The sequence below is a fragment of the Esox lucius genome, chromosome 23 (assembly GCF_011004845.1).
Source record: "Esox lucius isolate fEsoLuc1 chromosome 23, fEsoLuc1.pri, whole genome shotgun sequence".
Taxonomy (NCBI): Eukaryota; Metazoa; Chordata; class Actinopteri; order Esociformes; family Esocidae; genus Esox; species Esox lucius.
This window is the reverse complement of record NC_047591.1, coordinates 24,892,932-24,911,707: the sequence shown is the minus strand read 5'-3', so window position 1 is coordinate 24,911,707 and position 18,776 is coordinate 24,892,932. Positions and strand designations below refer to the sequence as shown.

The following is an 18,776-nucleotide window of genomic DNA, read 5'->3' as shown; positions in this document are numbered from 1 at the left end:
AGTGCATTACTTGTGAACACAGCACAAAAGGACATAGTGCATTACTTCTGAACACAGCACATAGGGACATAGTGCATTACTTCTGAACACAGCACATAGGGACGTAGTGCATTACTTCTGAACACAGCACATAGGGACATAGTGCATTACTTCTGAACACAGCACATAGGGACATAGTGCATTACTTCTGAACACAGCACATAGGGACGTAGTGCATTACTTCTGAACACAGCACATAGGGACATAGTGCATTACTTCTGAACACAGCACATAGGGACATGTAGTGGTATTCATGAATGTCATACAGATTAATTACATGTGTTTGATGGTAACGTTCTTCTAAACATTATGCAAACACACATGCAATTACCAGAGACAGTTTGCATTCAGTCTCATATAGCAGTTCCAACTCTCCCGAGTAGCACCCTGTTTCCTCATTCTGACCATGGCCCGTAGGGGATAGGGTTCCCATTCTGACCATGGCCCGTAGGGGATAGGGTTCCCATTCTGACCATGGCCCGTAGGGGATAGGGTTCCCATTCTGACCATGGCCCGTAGGGGATAGGGTTCCCATTCTGACCATGGCCCGTAGGGGATAGGGTTCCCATTCTGACCATGGCCCGTTGGGGATAGGGTTCCCATTCTGACCATGGCCCGTAGGGGATAGGGTTCCCATTCTGACCATGGCCCGTAGGGGATAGGGTTCCCATTCTGACCATGGCCCGTAGGGGATAGGGTTCCCATTCTGACCATGGCCCGTAGGGGATAGGGTTCCCATTCTGACCATGGCCCGTAGGGGATAGGGTTCCCATTCTGACCATGGCCCGTAGGGGATCCCATTGTGACTCATCCCCATAGAGGTATTAGAAACAGACTAGTAGTGATCTAATGGACTAATGAATCTGACGTCATCATGACTCACTGCCACGGTTCCTCTTGCCCCTCCCTCACGCCACACATCTCCACGTCCACCAAATATTCTCTGTTTTGCCTTCAGCTCTCCACCACCTCCCCTCTTCTCCTCTCCACCACCTCCCCTCTTCTCCTCCTCTCCACCAACTCTCCTCTCCTCCTCCTCTCCACCACTTCTCTTCCTCCTCTCCTCATCTCCTCCTCTCCACCACCTCTCCACCACCTATCCTCTTCTCCTCTCCTCTCCACTACCTCTCCTCCTCCTCTCCACCACCTCCTCTCCTCATAATTCACAAATCTTCTCTTCCACATCAACATTAACTATTCTAATATCTCTCCATCTTCTGTCCCTGGTGTCTTGGCTAGCACTGTTAGACCAGTTAGAGGTTCTGACCCTCCAGAAGCTAAACGGTTTATCTGTTGCTCTAATCCTAAATGCTCCCTGCTGACCTCTGGCTGTGACCCCAGTCCCTGAGGGTGTCTCAGAGCAATCTAGGATTTTTATAATACATTTCTATTTCACCCTCACGAAATGTGACCAGCTTTCCCCACCTCTCATTTATCTCATTCCTGCATCTCCCCTGATGTTTGTCCATCTTCATCAGCACCACCCAAAACACCAAGCCATCAGTGGGGTTCACTGGGGAAGATGAGCAAAACGAGAGAGATAAACAGAGAGAGAGAGAGATAAACAGAGAGAGAGAGATAAACAGAGAGAGAGAGAGATAAACTGAGCGATATAAAGGGTTAAACAGGGTAAGATAGGTGGAAGGTATTTGCTTATCCAGAGTAACTGTTGCTTGTTCCCAGATATCTCCCACTACCTCCCCCCTATGTGTTTGGTACATATATATCCCACTACCTCCCCCCTATGTGTTTGGTACATATATATCCCACTACCTCCCCTCTATGTGTTTGGTACATATATATCCCACTACCTCCCCCCTATGTGTTTGGTACATATATATCCCACTACCTCCCCCCTATGTGTTTGGTACATATATATCCCACTACCTCCCCCCTATGTGTTTGGTACATATATATCCCACTACCTCCCCCCTATGTGTTTGGTACATATATATCCCACTACCTCCCCCCTATGTGTTTGGTACAGATATATCTCACTACCTCCCCCCTATATGTTTGGTACATATTTCTCCCACTACCTCCACTGTATGTGTTTGGTACATATATCTGCTCCATACAGTGGAGCAGCTGCCCTACCAGGCAGTAATGCAGCCTGAGAGGATGCTCTCAATGGTGCACCTGTAGAGGTTGGTGAGAGTTTCTACAGACATGCCACATTTCTTGAGTCTCCTCAGAAAGTAAAGTCGACTACAGACAGAGACAGGGAGAGGTTGAATATAGAGGTGAATGCCTCCTGGAATGCTATCTGACTTCGGATTTTTTTAAAACTCTCCTCATATTAGCCGTGGTTAGGCACAGAGTTTAGTCATCCTGGTCCTCAGCAAGCCTCATAGAAGGAGTTGTGTTGGTCCCCTCAACCCGTACATAGGAGTTGTGTTGGTCCCCTCAACCCGTACATAGAAGGAGTTGTGTTGGTCCCCTCAACCCGTACATAGAAGGAGTTGTGTTGGTCCCCTCAACCCGTACATAGAAGGAGTTGTGTTGGTCCCCTCAACCCGTACATAGAAGGAGTTGTGTTGGTCCCCTCAACCCGTACATAGAAGGAGTTGTGTTGGTCCCCTCAACCCGTACATAGAAGGAGTTGTGTTGGTCCCCTCAACCCGTACATAGAAGGAGTTGTGTTGGTCCCCTCAACCCGTACATAGAAGGAGTTGTGTTGGTCCCCTCAACCCGTACATAGAAGGAGTTGTGTTGGTCCCCTCAACCCGTACATAGAAGGAGTTGAGCTCGTCTGGGAGCCTGGCGGTGGGAAGCATCATTGCTATTCTTCCCTTTATAGTCTATGATGTGTTGCAGTACTCCCCACATGCGCCTGGGGTCAGAGCTGTGGTAGTTAGACTCCAACCTATCCCTGTTTTCTCTTTTTCCATCCCTGTTAGCCTTCTGTAAGTCATACCTATCCTTGATAGCCTTCTGTAGGTCATATCTGGATCTACTCAAGGCCTCCTGGTCCCCAGAGCTATAAGCAGAAGAATGTGGTCTGAGCTTAGCACGGACATTACCATTTACCCAAGGCTTTTGGGTGGGGAAATGTCCTGAAATTGACCCTTGGGACAACATTGTTGATGCATTTGGAGATATATGTTGAGACAGAGTCTGTGTATTCATCAATGTTCCCATTGGCTGCATAACAGAACATCTGCCAATCTGTTTCAAAGCAGTCCTGTAGGGCAGTAATGGATCCCTCCCTCATTCCAGCGTTGAATTGTCTGAGAAAAAGTTTTTCCTGTTTTAGATGTTGTCTATTGGATGGGAGGAGAAAAACTGATGTGTAAAATTGTAAAACTGGCGTTTATATTCCCCCCGTATGGCTGCTGAATTTATTCAAAAACTGGATATTTTAGATTATGTTTTGGATGCATTACTCTCATGTGGGTGGGTATCAACTGGACATTTTACATGAATGTTGAAGAAAACACATAGAAACAGAATGTGGGCTCTATATTTGGGCTCATCAAGCAAACGATGTGTGATTACAGGTCTGTTGTTTCTCTTAAACGATGTGACTATGGATCTGTGATAATCTCTATCTCTTTACAGTGTGACTCAAGATCTGTGATTTTCTGTACTCATCCTTTTAATAGTGTGACTCAAGATCTGTGATCATGTTTCTCTCGATACCCATCCAGTTAACAGTGTGACTAGATCAGTTATCATCTCGCTATGTCTATACTTATGTAAATAGTGTGACTGTAGATCCCTGACTGTCTCCATAATCATCATGTACAGTGTGACTCTAGATCTGTGATCATCTCTCTACTCATCCTGTAAACAGTGTGACTTTAGGTCTGTGATCATCTCTCTACTCATCCTGAAAACAGTGTGACTTTAGATCTGTCATCATCTCTCTACTAATCCTGTAAACAGCGTGACTTTAGGTCTGTGATCATCTCTCTACTCATCCTGTAAACAGTGTGACTTTAGATCTGTCATCATCTCTCTACTCATCCTCTAAACAGTGTGACTTTAGATCTGTGATCATCTCTCTACTCATCCTGTAAACAGTGTGACTTTAGGTCTGTGATCATCTCTTTACTCATCCTGTAAACAGTGTGACTTTAGATCTGTGATCATCTCTATGCAGGCCGATCATGTTCTCCGCCTCTCCTTCAGCTGCCTATTAAATAGAGGAGGAACAATCAATGTGCTCGTCTTTTTTCTAATCTTCCTCCTCTGAAACATTACCTATGAGAGTGGAATCAATAACTCACTGAAGCTTTAAACGTATTAGTTTACAAGCTGATGGTGGTCGAGTGGAGAAAGTGTGTGTGTGAGTGAGTGTGTGTGTGTGTGTGTGAGGTGTAAAGATTAGCTATGCTCTGCCTGCAGCTCTCAGTCGATTGATGCACAAAGAGACTCCTCGAAATAAACTCCATTAGATAAAATAAACTCCATTAGATATCCGTATTAGCTATCAGTAGCACATTGTCTATCAATCTTCATAAACCAGCTGGTTTCCACCCAGAAGGTTGATTGGCGGAGAAACGTGTTATTTGAGGCTGTGTACCACGAGTATGACGAAGACATTACTTACTTACACTCGTGATCGGTTTTTAGTAAAAATTACAGTATTTGTAGTTTGATATTGGTGTTGTGAAATTATGTTATTTGTAGTTTTATATTAGTTTTGGTAACTGGTTTATCATAAAAATTACAAAATATAAATTGTTGAAACTGAGAAATGTTATTGTTCTTTGAAAAATATATGGCAACTTTGAATTCGATGCCAGCAACATGTTTCAAAAACGCTGGGACAGGGGCAACAAAAGTTGTGTAATGCAAAAAAAAAGAAAATCGAATATTACAGCTAATAAGACCAATTGGCAACAGGTCAGTAACATGACTGGGTATGAAAAGATAATTCAAAGAGGATGGGTCTGTCAGAAGTGAGGATGGGGAGGGGCTAACCAACAATTTAAGAATCTATGGTACATAATACCAATAAAAGATTCAGAGAATCCAGAGAAATGTCTTTATGCAAGGGACATGGCCGAAAACCAGTATTGGGTGGCCGTGATATTCTTTGGGAATCATAGACGCTGCATCATTCGGACTAAAGAGGTGGTGAACCATCCGGCCTGTTATCAGTGGACGGGGTTTCTGGTTCTATTTTCAAGTTGGTAACCGGTTTATCTTTAAAATGATAGCATTTGTGGTGTTTTTAAGTGTTTGTATCCAGTTAATACAAATATTAGGCCCCTTGGAGATTTCTGGTAAGTGGCCAAAATATGACATCTTCCGGGTTGATCCAGGTAGATGCCACTTTGTGTTGTGCCAAAGAACTGCTTTTTGCCCTCGTATGTAAGGCCAACACACCTCTTGATGTTTTGATGTGTTCATAAAACATTAGCAGCACTCCTAAAACACTAGATATACTATGTTTCCCTTGGTTGGTATTATTAATAACATGATTATCATTCTGCACTTTGGCAAATTAATGTTGCTTGAGTTCTATAGTAACAGTCAATGTCATTGGAGATGTGCATAATTGAAGGTAGATTTGATCTCTATAATCTGAACAGATAGCATCTATAATAGGAGATTAATCTGGATCAGGACACCTTGAGCTGGCTGTTATGGCAAAGAGTGTCTAGTTCACCTCTCAGCAGGCTCTGATCAGACAGTTTACTAGACTAGGGTGTAGGTTTTAATTTGGGACTCATTTTGTCCATCGGAGTGGGTCGCTGTCTTTAAAACAGGGTTAGGGTTGATGGAGGTGGGAGGTGTTGGGTTTTGATGCTGGGGTTCTGGGGTGGTGGTGGGAGGGGTTTGTTGTCTGGGTGATGGAGGTGGGAAGTGTTGGGTTTTGATGCTGGGGTTCTGGGGTGGTGGTGGTGGGCGTCAGTTGGAGTGGAGTGAAGCCTGTCATAGGACAAGAGAGCAGAGCAAGTCTGTGGACCAGAAATACTGGTCTGGGTCTGGAGTATAGATTGCAAGGCTTTATGGATCAATGACTTAACTAACATTGATCCATCCATGTCTCCCTATGTTCTCTTCTGTCTCTCCTTGTATCTCCTCTTCTGTCTCTCCTTGTATCTCCTCTTCTGTCTCTCCTTGTATCTCCTCTTCTGTCTCTCCTTGTATCTCCTCTTCTGTCTCTCCTTGTATCTCCTCTGCACATCTCTTCCACTGGGGCTGGTGGTCTGATGGTCTGGTCTGGTGGCCTAATGGGCTGGTGGTCTGATGGGCTGGTGGTTGGATGGGCTGGTGGTTGGGTGGGCTGGTGGTTGGATGGGCTGGGCTGGTGGCTCATCTGTCTCTCCTTGTATCTCCTCTTCTGTCTCTCCTTGTATCTCCTCTGCCCATCTCCTCCACTAGGGCTGGTGGTCTGATGTGATGGGCTGGTCTGGTGGTCTGATGGGCTGATCTGATGGGCTGGTGGTCTGGTGAGCTGGTCTGGTGGGCTGGTGGTCTGGTGGGCTGGTCTGATGGGCTGGGCTGTTGGTCTGGTTGTCTGGGCTTTGCTGATTGCTAGCTGCTTCCCTCAGCACAGTCAACTTGCATCTTAGAAAAATCAATGTGCAATGCAGAGGTGCTGACAATACTGCCCTTCCATAAGTCTTGATATGATGTGCTTTGGCAGGGCCGGGGATATCGATGTCTGTCTGTCAGTCAGTATGGGAGATGAGGAGGGGTGCGATGGGCTAAGGAGTAATCGATGGGTGCTGGGAGGGCATAGGGGTTAAATGTAGATCAGGCAAAAGGGTAGGCACAAAATTGGGATTGGTCTCTTTCTAACAGTGTGATGAAGCGTTCAGATCTCTGTGACATGTCTGTCCATCGCCCAGTCATTATTAGACTATTATTACACTCAAGTAAACAAATAAAGGTAGAAATGGAGGGAGAGCATTTCCACAAATAAATATTTCTCCTGCACAAGTACCAGGAGATTGAGCTGATTCATGGGTGATTAACAAAGTCTACATTTTTGTTAATCAGTGATCAAATGAAGATACTTCGTGGACACAAACTCATCCCTGAATAATACATTAGAAAGCTCTAAGTAAAAGTAAGGTGATTTTCTGTATAGGACATACACTCACCTAAAGGATTATTAGGAACACCATACTAATACTGTGTTTGACCCCTTTTCGCCTTCAGAACTGCCTTAATTCTACGTGGCATTGATTCAACGAGGTGCTGAAAGCATTCTTTAGAAATGTTGGCCCATATTGATAGGATAGCATCTTGCAGTTGATGGAGATTTGTGGGATGCACATCCAGGGCACGAAGCTCCCGTTCCACCACATCCCAAAGATGCTCTATTGGGTTGAGATCTGGTGACTGTGGGGGCCATTTCAGTACAGTGAACTCATTGTCACCCAACCACTCAATTTGAAACGATTCGAGCTTTGTGACATGGTGCATTATCCTGCTGGAAGTATCCATCAGAGGATGGGTACATGGTGGTAATAAAGGGATGGACATGGTCAGAAACAATGCTCAGGTAGACCGTGGCATTTAAACGATGCCCAATTGGCACTAAGGGGCCTAAAGTGTGCCAAGAAAACATCCCCCACACCATTACACCACCACCACCAGCCTGCACAGTGGTAACAAGGCATGATGGATCCATGTTCTCATTCTGTTTACGCCAAATTCTGACTCTACCATCTGAATGTCTCAACAGAAATCGAGACTCATCAGACCAGGCAACATTCTTCCAGTCTTCAACTGTCCAATTTTGGTGAGCTTGTGCAAATTGTAGCCCATCTGCCTCAAGGTTGTGCGTGTTGTGGCTTCACAAATGCTTTGCTGCATACCTCGGCTGTAACGAGTGGTTATTTCAGTCAAAGTTGCTCTTCTATCAGCTTGAATCAGTCGGCCCATTCTCCTCTGACCTCTAGCATCAACAAGGCATTTTCCACAGGACTGCTGCATACTGGATGTTTTTCCCTTTTCACACCATTCTTTGTAAACCCTAGAAATGGTTGTGCGTGAAAATCCCAGTAACTGAGCAGATTGTGAATTACTCAGACCGGCCCGTCTGGCACCAACAACCATGCCACCCTCAAAATTGCTTAAATCACCTTTCTTTCCCATTCTGACATTCAGTTTGGAGTTCAGGAGATTGTCTTGACCAGGACCACACCCCAAAATCCATTGAAGCAACTGCCATGTGATTGGTTGATTAGATAATTGCATTAATGAGAAATTGAACAGGTGTTCCTAATAATCCTTTAGGTGAGTGTATAGTCCTGATTTTTATCATATACAGTATTCATTTTTTTTCATGAAGTGATCCAACACATCAAGGTAATACTGAAAACAGAGTTGAACAGAACCAACTCATCAAGGTAATACCGACCACAGTGTTGAACAGAACCAACACATCAAGTTAAAACTGAACACAGTGTTGAACAGAACCAACACATCAAGTTAATACTGAACACAGTGTTGAACAGAACCAACACATCAAGTTAGTACTGAACACACTGTTTTACAGAACCAACACATCCAGGTAATACTGAACACAGTGTTGAGCAGAACCAATACATCAATAAAATACCGAACAAAGTATTGTTGATCTGGTGCCAGGTCTTTTCTTTTTCCTGGAAAAAGCGCTGACCACTATTTTGCACACCTCAACTGCTCTTTTAATCGTCTTGTCAACCTACTTCTTTCTAGAAAGAAAAATATACAGACAAATAATTAATGAATGTAAAACATTTTTAATGCTCACCAAATATTAGAACAGTTGATTAAATGAATGAGAGAACACTGCTATTTCTCAATCCGCATCTTCACAGTTTCATGTGCATGTAGACCTTTTTATTAAAGCATCATTGAGGATTTTTGTGTTGGTCAGCATTTTAAAATCTGTTTCTGTCATTAATGATATGTGGCAACGCCATGTCCTGTAAAGATTTTCTTCACTTTGCTTAATTCATTGATAAAGGACCGAGCTTGGGAAAAATAATTGCTACGTAGTTGGTTGAAATTGTGATATACCTTTTCGAGGGAACTAAATACTATTTTGACATAACATAATACTAGAAAATACTTTCACTCATATCAAAGTGAAAATGCTGGTCTATATCTACATTGGTCATGACTAAGGGGGATATAGTTTATGTCAAACTGTTATCGCATTCACATGAGCATTTCTAGCTATGTATTGGAATCAGAGAATTTTCAGAATCGTTCTGTTTTGCATTTAGACTTTAGTCTTCTTTTAGGCAACGTCTCAATTCTTAGCTTCTATATCTCCAAAATGGCTACCGCTTTGGCTATCAGGTTGCATTTTATTCTTCTTGTTTCAAGCAAGCAATGTGAGGTTGAGGAAAATGGACAAAACGTGAAAGCCTTTTTTTTTTATTGTTTAAATGCCCACCCTATTCTGTCATCCCTGGGAAATTGGCTAGTTGTATTTAATCTCTGCAATATCGTCAAATGTCTGTCATCTCTGCACTTGTTCTCTGTCTCAGCTTCACCAAATGCTTATTGGGGCTGGGGAAGCAGATAGACGCCTGTCAGTCAGTCCGGCAGGTGTGTGGAAAGAGGAGGATGAAGGTGCCAGATTCAGCGTAATGGGTGCCAAGCTCAGAGAGGCCTCAGTGTAATGGAGCAGGGATGTCTGGTATATTGTCTGTCATCTCTCTACAGCGTGAAATGAAATCTGAAATTGAGCTCAAAGCATTTGGATGGTCTTTGTTTGATTAACAATGATTCATGTGTCCATGGCACATTAATGACATGACTTTGAACATGTCTGCCTCTGCCGTCTACAGCCTGTGATTACAGTGCTGTACACAGACAGAGAAAATTCTGTTTTAGGACGATTTCCTGCTTATGACTGGTGTTGTTTTATATGTGAGTTGGAAGGTTAACAGGTCAAGGCATAATGTGCTTTACATTGTCCTTCTTGCACTGTATGAAATCCTCCAGTTATAAAGAGGATACTCTTATTTTTACCTCACTGAGACATTTATAACATAGTTTTGGCTAGTTGCAGTTTTTCTAACTTTCAAGTAATTGTAGTTTTTGCTTCTTTCTCCTTTGCTATTCTTTGGCATTGAGTCCCAGTGAGGTCGTAGGGTGGCGTGATGAAAAATTTCCTGGCTGGTGTAATTTGGGAGTGGAGAGGCAGGGGGTAGCAGCTTGGAGTAGCCAGGGAGGAGAGAAAGGGTGGTTGCTGGGTAATGGATTGTGTGGCTAATAAGCAGTGGCGGGCTGGGGATTCTGGGAATAGAATCCTAATGACTCTGTCAGAACTGTGATGAGAGAGGAACCTCAGGGAGGTTAGCCTCATGGTGGCCTTCAGAGTATGCGCTACCTTCCCTAAACACACCCACACTATAGTATTCACATATTCCACCCTGACACACTGTCAGGACTCTGGTGAGAAAGATACCAAGGAGAGCTGAGGCCCAACGTGGCCTTCAAACTGCTAAACAAACAGCAGTATAAACTTGTTTTCCTAGACTGCCCCTAGCTTCTCAACCCACCCCAGCCCCTCAACCCACCCCAGCTTCTCAACCCACCCCAGCCCCTCAACAGACCCTGCCACCTAAACCCACCCCTGCCACCTCAACCCACACCAGCCCCTCAACCCACGCTGCCACCTAAACCCACCCCAGCACCTCAACCCACCCCAGCCCCTCAACCCACGCTGCCACCTAAACCCACCCCAGCACCTCAACCCACCCCAGCCCCTCAACCCACCCGGCCACCTAAACCCACCCCAGCACCTCAACCCACCCCAGCCCCTCAACCCACCCTGCCACCTAAACCCACCCCAGCCCCTAAACCCACCCCGCCACCTAAACCCACCCCAGCACCGCAGTTTCACCAGACGCCCTGGACTCAGTCTGCCGAAGAGAGATCATCCACAACACCTTTAACAGTCTCATCCACAGCAGCCCCTTTCCCATCGCCACCTTGAATTAGGAACACATTTTAGCTCATCTGGATTTGTTAAATTTGGCCTGAAATGGTTCTCTGATTTGACCTGGGTTTGGGGACACCCAAGCCGGCTCAGCCAGTTTCATAACTGGTGACTAAAATGTACAATCCAATCTATGCCACAACCCTCAAAGAGAAAACAAAACATCAGTGTATGTATTGACTAAAACTGTTCATTTAAACTAGACTGTAATTACTTTATAGGACTTACATTGTGTTTTCTGTGGAGACCAGGAAGAGTAGCTACTGGACTCCACAGATAATATAATGAATAATGATCACATTAAACATATAAATACAGTATTTAGGCTTATGAATACTATTAGATTAATATATTTCTTTACATTGGTAGGTTACAATTACAGTATGCTAGAATAATTTAAATAAATGCTTTAAATAACATTTTTGATACTTAGATATATGGTTTAACCCTGTAATATACTGTTGTAACTAGTCATACACTTTTACATATTTATGTTCTGAAGTTGTGAGGCAGGTCATTTCTTGATTTTAGGGGTAAGGTCACATGGCTTTAGAGAGGAATAACAATGAATGTCTAAGATCTTCATCAATTCCTTAATCCCTTGATGTAATTGGCGAGAGTGCAGCATCATCTGGTTATATTGATCTCCCCCACTAAAGAGGTTAGATAGAACTTTGTAAAATAACAATTATCTACGTGAAATACAAATGTTCTGTCACAGATAAAACATAACATTTTAGTTTTAATAATGGTGGTGAATCACTCTTTCTAACACGTTGGTATAGAATTTCCCATTGATATTCAACTGGGTTTAGATCTGGTGACCCTCTTTCAAAGTCACTTCACTCTTTACCTCTTGACATCTTAATCCAAAATCAAGGTCAATAGGGCCTGCTCAGCCTTTCTATAACCCCTAACCCTAACCCATGATAGGATGTTCATTTTTTAATTGTATCAGTACACCTGTATGGAAGCATCTGCATTCGTTATGTTCCACCACTCATTTATTCAGCTCTTTCCTTTGATTCGTCACCCATATGTCTCTTGCAGGTTCTAGCATTTACCTTTTTCCAACCTCTCTGTCTGTACGGGTTAGGGTTAGGGTCAAGCTGTCTGTACGGGTTAGGGTTAGGGTCAAGCTGTCTGTATGGGTTAGGGTCATGCTGTCTGTACGGGTTAGGGTTAGGGTCAAGCTGTCTGTACGGGTTAGGGTCAAGATGTCTGTATGGGTTAGGGTTAGGGTCAAGCTGTCTGTACGGGTTAGGGTCAAGCTGTCTGTACGGGTTAGGGTTAGGGTCAAGATGTCTGTACGGGTTAGGGTTAGGGTCAAGATGTCTGTACGGGTTAGGGTCAAGATGTCTGTACGGGTTAGGGTTAGGGTCAAGATGTCTGTACGGGTTAGGGTTAGGGTCAAGATGTCTGTACGGGTTAGGGTTAGGGTCAAGATGTCTGTACGGGTTAGGGTTAGGGTCAAGATGTCTGTACGGGTTAGGGTCAAGATGTCTGTACGGGTTAGGGTTAGGGTCAAGATGTCTGTACGGGTTAGGGTTAGGGTCAAGATGTCTGTACGGGTTAGGGTTAGGGTCAAGATGTCTGTACGGGTTAGGGTCAAGATGTCTGTACGGGTTAGGGTTAGGGTCAAGATGTCTGTACGGGTTAGGGTTAGGGTCAAGATGTCTGTACGGGTTAGGGTTAGGGTCAAGATGTCTGTACGGGTTAGGGTTAGGGTCAAGATGTCTGTACGGGTTAGGGTTAGGGTCAAGATGTCTGTACGGGTTAGGGTTAGGGTCAAGATGTCTGTACGGGTTAGGGTTAGGGTCAAGATGTCTGTACGGGTTAGGGTTAGGGTCAAGATGTCTGTACGGGTTAGGGTTAGGGTCAAGCTGTCTGTACGGGTTAGGGTTAGGGTCAAGATGTCTGTACGGGTTAGGGTTAGGGTCAAGATGTCTGTACGGGTTAGGGTTAGGGTCAAGATGTCTGTACGGGTTAGGGTTAGGGTCAAGATGTCTGTACGGGTTAGGGTTAGGGTCAAGATGTCTGTACGGGTTAGGGTTAGGGTCAAGATGTCTGTACGGGTTAGGGTTAGGGTCAAGATGTCTGTACGGGTTAGGGTTAGGGTCAAGATGTCTGTACGGGTTAGGGTTAGGGTCAAGCTGTCTTTACGGGTTAGGGTTAGGGTCAAGCCGTCTTTACGGGTTAGGGTTAGGGTCAAGCTGTCTTTACGGGTTAGGGTTAGGGTCCAGCTGTCTGTACAGGTTTGCCTGCTTTGCATCAGGGCCAGTCAAGCAAAATAGCCAATTACATTGCTCCGAAAACTCTCAAGAAAAGCACAAGCAATCACTGTAGAAAATTGATGTAATAAAACGTGTTTAGCCCCATGCCTTAGTGGCTAAGAAATGATTCTTCTACCTTCGTGTGTCCTCTAACTCTAACCACCAGTTGCTGTTTCAGGTAGATAAATAACACACACATCTACCAGCCACTTAAATTATTTTATCAGCCGAAATTTTTTTCCCCAATTACGCCATAAAACATAACACATGAGTGGCGTATAGTGTTTTATCGAATAATAAATGTATTACTAGATGGTAAGAAGCAATTTGGAACCTTATATTGCTCAATTTAGACACAAATGTTCTGCTGCAACTTTAAAGGCAGAAGGTTACCACAGTAATGGAACGACAGTACTACTTGCACTGATGTCTCAGAAAATATCTCGCCACTTGCAAGCTTGAATTGTATGTATTGGCTAGCTTGAAGCTTAGTCAAAATAACACTGAAAAATCATTAATGTGATTTAAATGTTTTTTTAATTTTTTTTCAGAGAACACTAGGTTGTAACATTATTTTCCAGCAGGAAATTGAATCAAGGGGTGTCTCCTAGGGCACATAACTAAGCTAGCTAACATTAGCTTATTACTTTGACCAAAGACTTTGGAGAAACGTTCCTAAAATGTTTCTGCACAAATTCATACACCTTCAAACAATATAAATATTCAAGAAACATGAAAGCTAAATATCCGGTAGTGATATTTTCTGGCACAAATTATCTCCCACTGGGCTTCTAAAAATGAATCTGTTAACGTACCTCGTAACTGTCGGCGATAGAGCCCAGCCTGCTACTGCCAAAACACGCGTTCCTGAACAAAATTAATGTTCTGTTCTTGTAACTAGTCATATGGTTTATTCCAGTAATGTCCTGTTGTTGTAACTCGTCATATGGTTTAATCAATTCATGTTCTGTTGTTGTAACTCGTCATATGGTTTAATCAATTAATGTTCTGTTGTTGTAACTCGTCATATGGTTTAATCCAGTAATGTTCTGTTGTTGTAACTCGTCATATGGTTTAATCCAGTAATGTTCTGTTGTTGTAACTCGTCATATGGTTTAATCCAGTAATGTTCTGTTGTTGTAACTCGTCATATGGTTTAATCCATTAATGTTCTGTTGTTGTAACTCGTCATATGGTTTAATCCAGTAATGTTCTGTTGTTGTAACTCGTCATATGGTTTAATCCAGTAATGTTCTGTTGTTGTAACTCGTCATATGGTTTAATCCAGTAATCTTCTGTTGTTTTAACTAGTGATATGGTTTAATCCAGTAATTTTCGGTTGTTTTAACTAGTCATATGGTTTAATCCAGTAATGTTCTGTTGTTGTAACTCGTCATATGGTTTAATCCAGTAATGTTCTGTTGTTGTAACTCGTCATATGGTTTAATCCAGTAATGTTCTGTTGTTGTAACTCGTCATATGGTTTAATCCAGTAATCTTCTGTTGTTTTAACTAGTGATATGGTTTAATCCAGTAATTTTCGGTTGTTTTAACTAGTCATATGGTTTAATCCAGTAATGTTCTGTTGTTGTAACTCGTCATATGGTTTAATCCAGTAATGTTCTGTTGTTGTAACTCGTCATATGGTTTAATCCAGTAATGTTCTGTTGTTGTAACTCGTCATATGGTTTAATCCAGTAATCTTCTGTTGTTTTAACTAGTGATATGGTTTAATCCAGTAATTTTCGGTTGTTTTAACTAGTCATATGGTTTAATCCAGTAATCTTCTGTTGTTGTAACTCGTCATATGGTTTAATCCAGTAAATTTCTGTTGTTTTAACTAGTCATATGGTTTAATCCAGTAATCTTCTGTTGTTTTAACTAGTCATATGGTTTAATCCAAGTAAGTACTGTTTAGCTGAGCTGCTGTTCATCAATCTGAGCAACAGCTGTTGGGATGTTTCTTAGGTGTAGCAAGACTGATCAGCTGTGTTTATCTGTGTTGTAGTGTGTGTCTGCTCTTCTCATCTCCCCTGTCCTCTGCTCTTCTCCTCCTCCCGTCCTCTGCTCTTCACCTCCTCCCGTCCTCTGCTCTTCCACTCCCTCCTGTCCTCTGCCCTTCTCCTCCCTCCTGTCCTCTGCTCTTCTCCTCCCTCCTGTCCTCTGCTCTTCTCCTCCCTCCTGTCCTCTGCTCTTTTCTCTACTCTGCTTTCTTCTCTTTCCTCCCCTCCTCTTTCTGCCCTCCTTCTCCTCCAGCATTCCCCTCTTCTCTCCTCTTCTATGCTGCCCTCCACTCTCCTCTATTCTCTACTGCTCTCTACCCTCCTTTCTCCTCCTGCCCCTTTCTCCTCCTCTCTTCTCTTCTATGCTGCCCTCCACTCTCCTCTATTCTCTACTGCTCTCTACCCTCCTTTCTCCTCCTCTCTTCTCTTCTACGCTGACCTCTACTCTCTTCCATTCTCTCGTTTTGACTCTCCTCCACTTCTCTCCTCTCCTCTGGTGATGTCACAGCTGTCAGTTTGATTAAACATAGTTTCCCAAATGTTCCCCTCTCCCCCTGTAGTGTTACCTTTGACCCCTGTGGGCCCTGCTAAGGGAATATGGTGACATTTGGGAAGCAGCTTTCTATGATTATTGTATTGTTCTGTGATGTGTAGCGTTTTCACGGCAGGGGGTAGGACCTTCAGATCTTATCCCTTATTGGCTGATTGACGTGGCGGTTAATCTTTGCTGTCCTGGGTTCTGAAACTTCCCTGCTCTGGCTCTTTGTAGATTTAAAGTGTTGGAGAGACAAAGCCCGGCAGTCTTGTATATGGGCCTTTCCTTCTGGCAGATGTCAACCTCAGGCCATGGAGGCTGTAACAAGATTAGAGTTTCTACATCAGTGAGTCTGTGTCATCGTAGACACTAGAAACCCTAACCTTCTGCTAACTGAAGAAAAGTTTCATATCAACAATCAGAACTTCGCACTTTCCAGAATTATCCAGAATGTGATTTTAAGCTGACTGCTCTATGGTGAGAGGGATTTGAAGGGATAACATGAGTGTATAAATGTGCTACTGTTCCTTAATGTATTTCCACTCAGTATTAAATCAACATAGACTACAGTTAGATTTCAGCTTGCTGGGCCTCAACGCAACCAATTGGGTTTCCACCACATAGACAACTTATAGAAGCTTATGTGTGTGTTGCTGTTTGTTTTGCCTTCTGAGGTCCAGGGCCACCCAACATTACTGACAGATGGTCAACAGCAACCTTTCTCACGAGTTTTCCGCAAATAGAGAAACATAGAAGCAGAGACCTGAAGATTGATTCAAAAAGCTATCTGTTTTTCTTCCAGTGTCACAGCCTGTCTGTCTGGTGTTTACTGATTAGATCATTGATCTGATGTAGATATAAGCTGTTGGACTGTTCATGCCTTACAGTCCTTCCATTCAGCAAACAGGTCAATGGACCAGGGAGCTACCAAATGGTTTGACCACAAAGACTCCTTATAGATGCTGTGTGTGTCTTTGTGGGATCGCTGAGTGTGTGTATGTGTCCGTGTGTTTTCCCTGGCTTGCTGAAGCAGTAGAGTCCAAGGAGACAGAGAAAGTGGTCAGCAATCTGGGTGGGCCGAGACAGGACTGCAAAGGAGAGAGAGACAGAGCCGGACAGAGAGACTACGCTAGGTCTCACAGAGCCTCCACCCTGTCAGGTGGTCTATGCTAGGTCTCACCGAGCTTCCCCCCTGTCAGGTGATCTACGCTAGGTTTCACAGAGACTCCACCCTATCAGGTGATCTACGCTAGATTTTACAGAGCCTCCACCCTTTCAGTTGGTCTACGCTAGGTTTTACAGTGCCTCCACCCAGTCAAGTGGTCTACGCTAGGTCTCACAGAGACTTCACCCTGTCTGGTGGTCTACACTAGGTCTCACAGAGACTTCACCCTGTCAGGTGGTCTACACTAGGTCTCACAGAGCCTCCACCCTGTCAGGGGATTTACAGTAGGTCTCAGTGAGCCTCCACCCAGCTTGATAAATCAGCTAATATAAACGCATGCAGGTATCTTAAAATACATGCCCCTACTCTGACCACTGAGACGTGCCTCTGAATGTTCTCCAGTGTTTGACAACACAAATCCATCTTTATGTTTATTAATATGTGAGTCCTTATTCATCAGGGCATAGTGTCATCACCATCAACACTGCATCCAGTGTGCCAGGACATTACCTCAATGATTCTTATTCATCAGGGCATGGTGTCATCACAGTCAACACTGCATCCAGTGTGCCAGGACATTACCTCAATGATTCTTATTCATCAGGGCATGGTGTCATCACAGTCAACACTGCATCCAGTGTGCCAGGACATTACCTCAATGACTCTTATTCATCAGGGCATGGTGTCATCACAGTCAACACTGAATCCAGTGTGCCAGGACATTACCTCAATGATTCTTATTCATCAGGGCATGGTGTCATCACAGTCAACACTGCATCCAGTGTGCCAGGACATTACCTCAATGATTCTTATTCATCAGGGCATGGTGTCATCACAGTCAACACTGCATCCAGTGTGCCAGGACATTACCTCAATGATTCTTATTCATCAGGGCATGGTGTCATCACAGTCAACACTGCATCCAGTGTGCCAGGACATTACCTCAATGACTCTTATTCATCAGGGCATGGTGTCATCACAGTCAACACTGAATCCAGTGTGCCAGGACATTACCTCAATGATTCTTATTCATCAGGGCATGGTGTCATCACAGTCAACACTGCATCCAGTGTGCCAGGACATTACCGCAATGACTCTTATTCATCAGGGCATGGTGTCATCACAGTCAACACTGAATCCAGTGTGCCAGGACATTACCTCAATGACTCTTATTCATCAGGGCATGGTGTCATCACCATCATAACACTACATCAATATCCCATGACATTACTGCAATGATTCTTATTCATCAGGGCATGGTGTCATCACCATCATAACACTACATCAATATCCCATGACATTACTGCAATGATTCTTATTCATCAGGGCATGGTGTCATCACCATCATAACACTACATCAATATCCCATGACATTACTGCAATGACTCTTATTCATCAGGGCATGGTGTCATCACCATCATAACACTACATCAATATCCCATGACATTACTGCAATGATTCTTATTCATCAGGGCATGGTGTCATCACAGTCAACACTGAATCCAGTGTACCAGGACATTACCGCAATGACTCTTATTCATCAGGGCATGGTGTCATTACAGTGTGCACTGCATCCAGTGTGTCAGGACATTACCGCAGTGATCTTTATTCATCAGGATATGGTGTCATCAACCTCAGTATGACACATTAACCTGCCAATGTCAGAGCTAGAACAGATAGCACTTTGAAACATGACAAAAAGCACCCTATCAAAATAAAAGTTATCCTATCACTTTCACCCAATGACTTTTGCAGACCAGCGAAAATTTTATGCCAAACATAATAGCGGTGGACTGAGAGACCAGCCAGTTGATTTCTTTTCTTTTTGTCCAGTCTTGTCCCGTTCCTTCTG

General features: G+C 43.7%; 1 protein-coding gene across 2 annotated transcripts in view; it reads left to right on the top strand.

The window, feature by feature from the left end:
- The window catches only part of cntfr (ciliary neurotrophic factor receptor), a 214,643-nt gene that overhangs the window by 50,607 nt on the left and 145,260 nt on the right, over positions 1 to 18,776 (top strand). Inside the window, exon 2 of one of the 2 annotated variants that reach the window (XM_020042725.3) lies at positions 15,994 to 16,105. The exons of the other annotated variant lie outside the window; for it this stretch is intronic. Coding sequence (XP_019898284.1) covers positions 16,034 to 16,105 — 72 coding nt within the window. The 5' untranslated portion in view covers positions 15,994 to 16,033. The remainder of the gene's footprint in view (positions 1 to 15,993; positions 16,106 to 18,776) is intronic. 2 annotated transcript variants of the gene reach the window in all.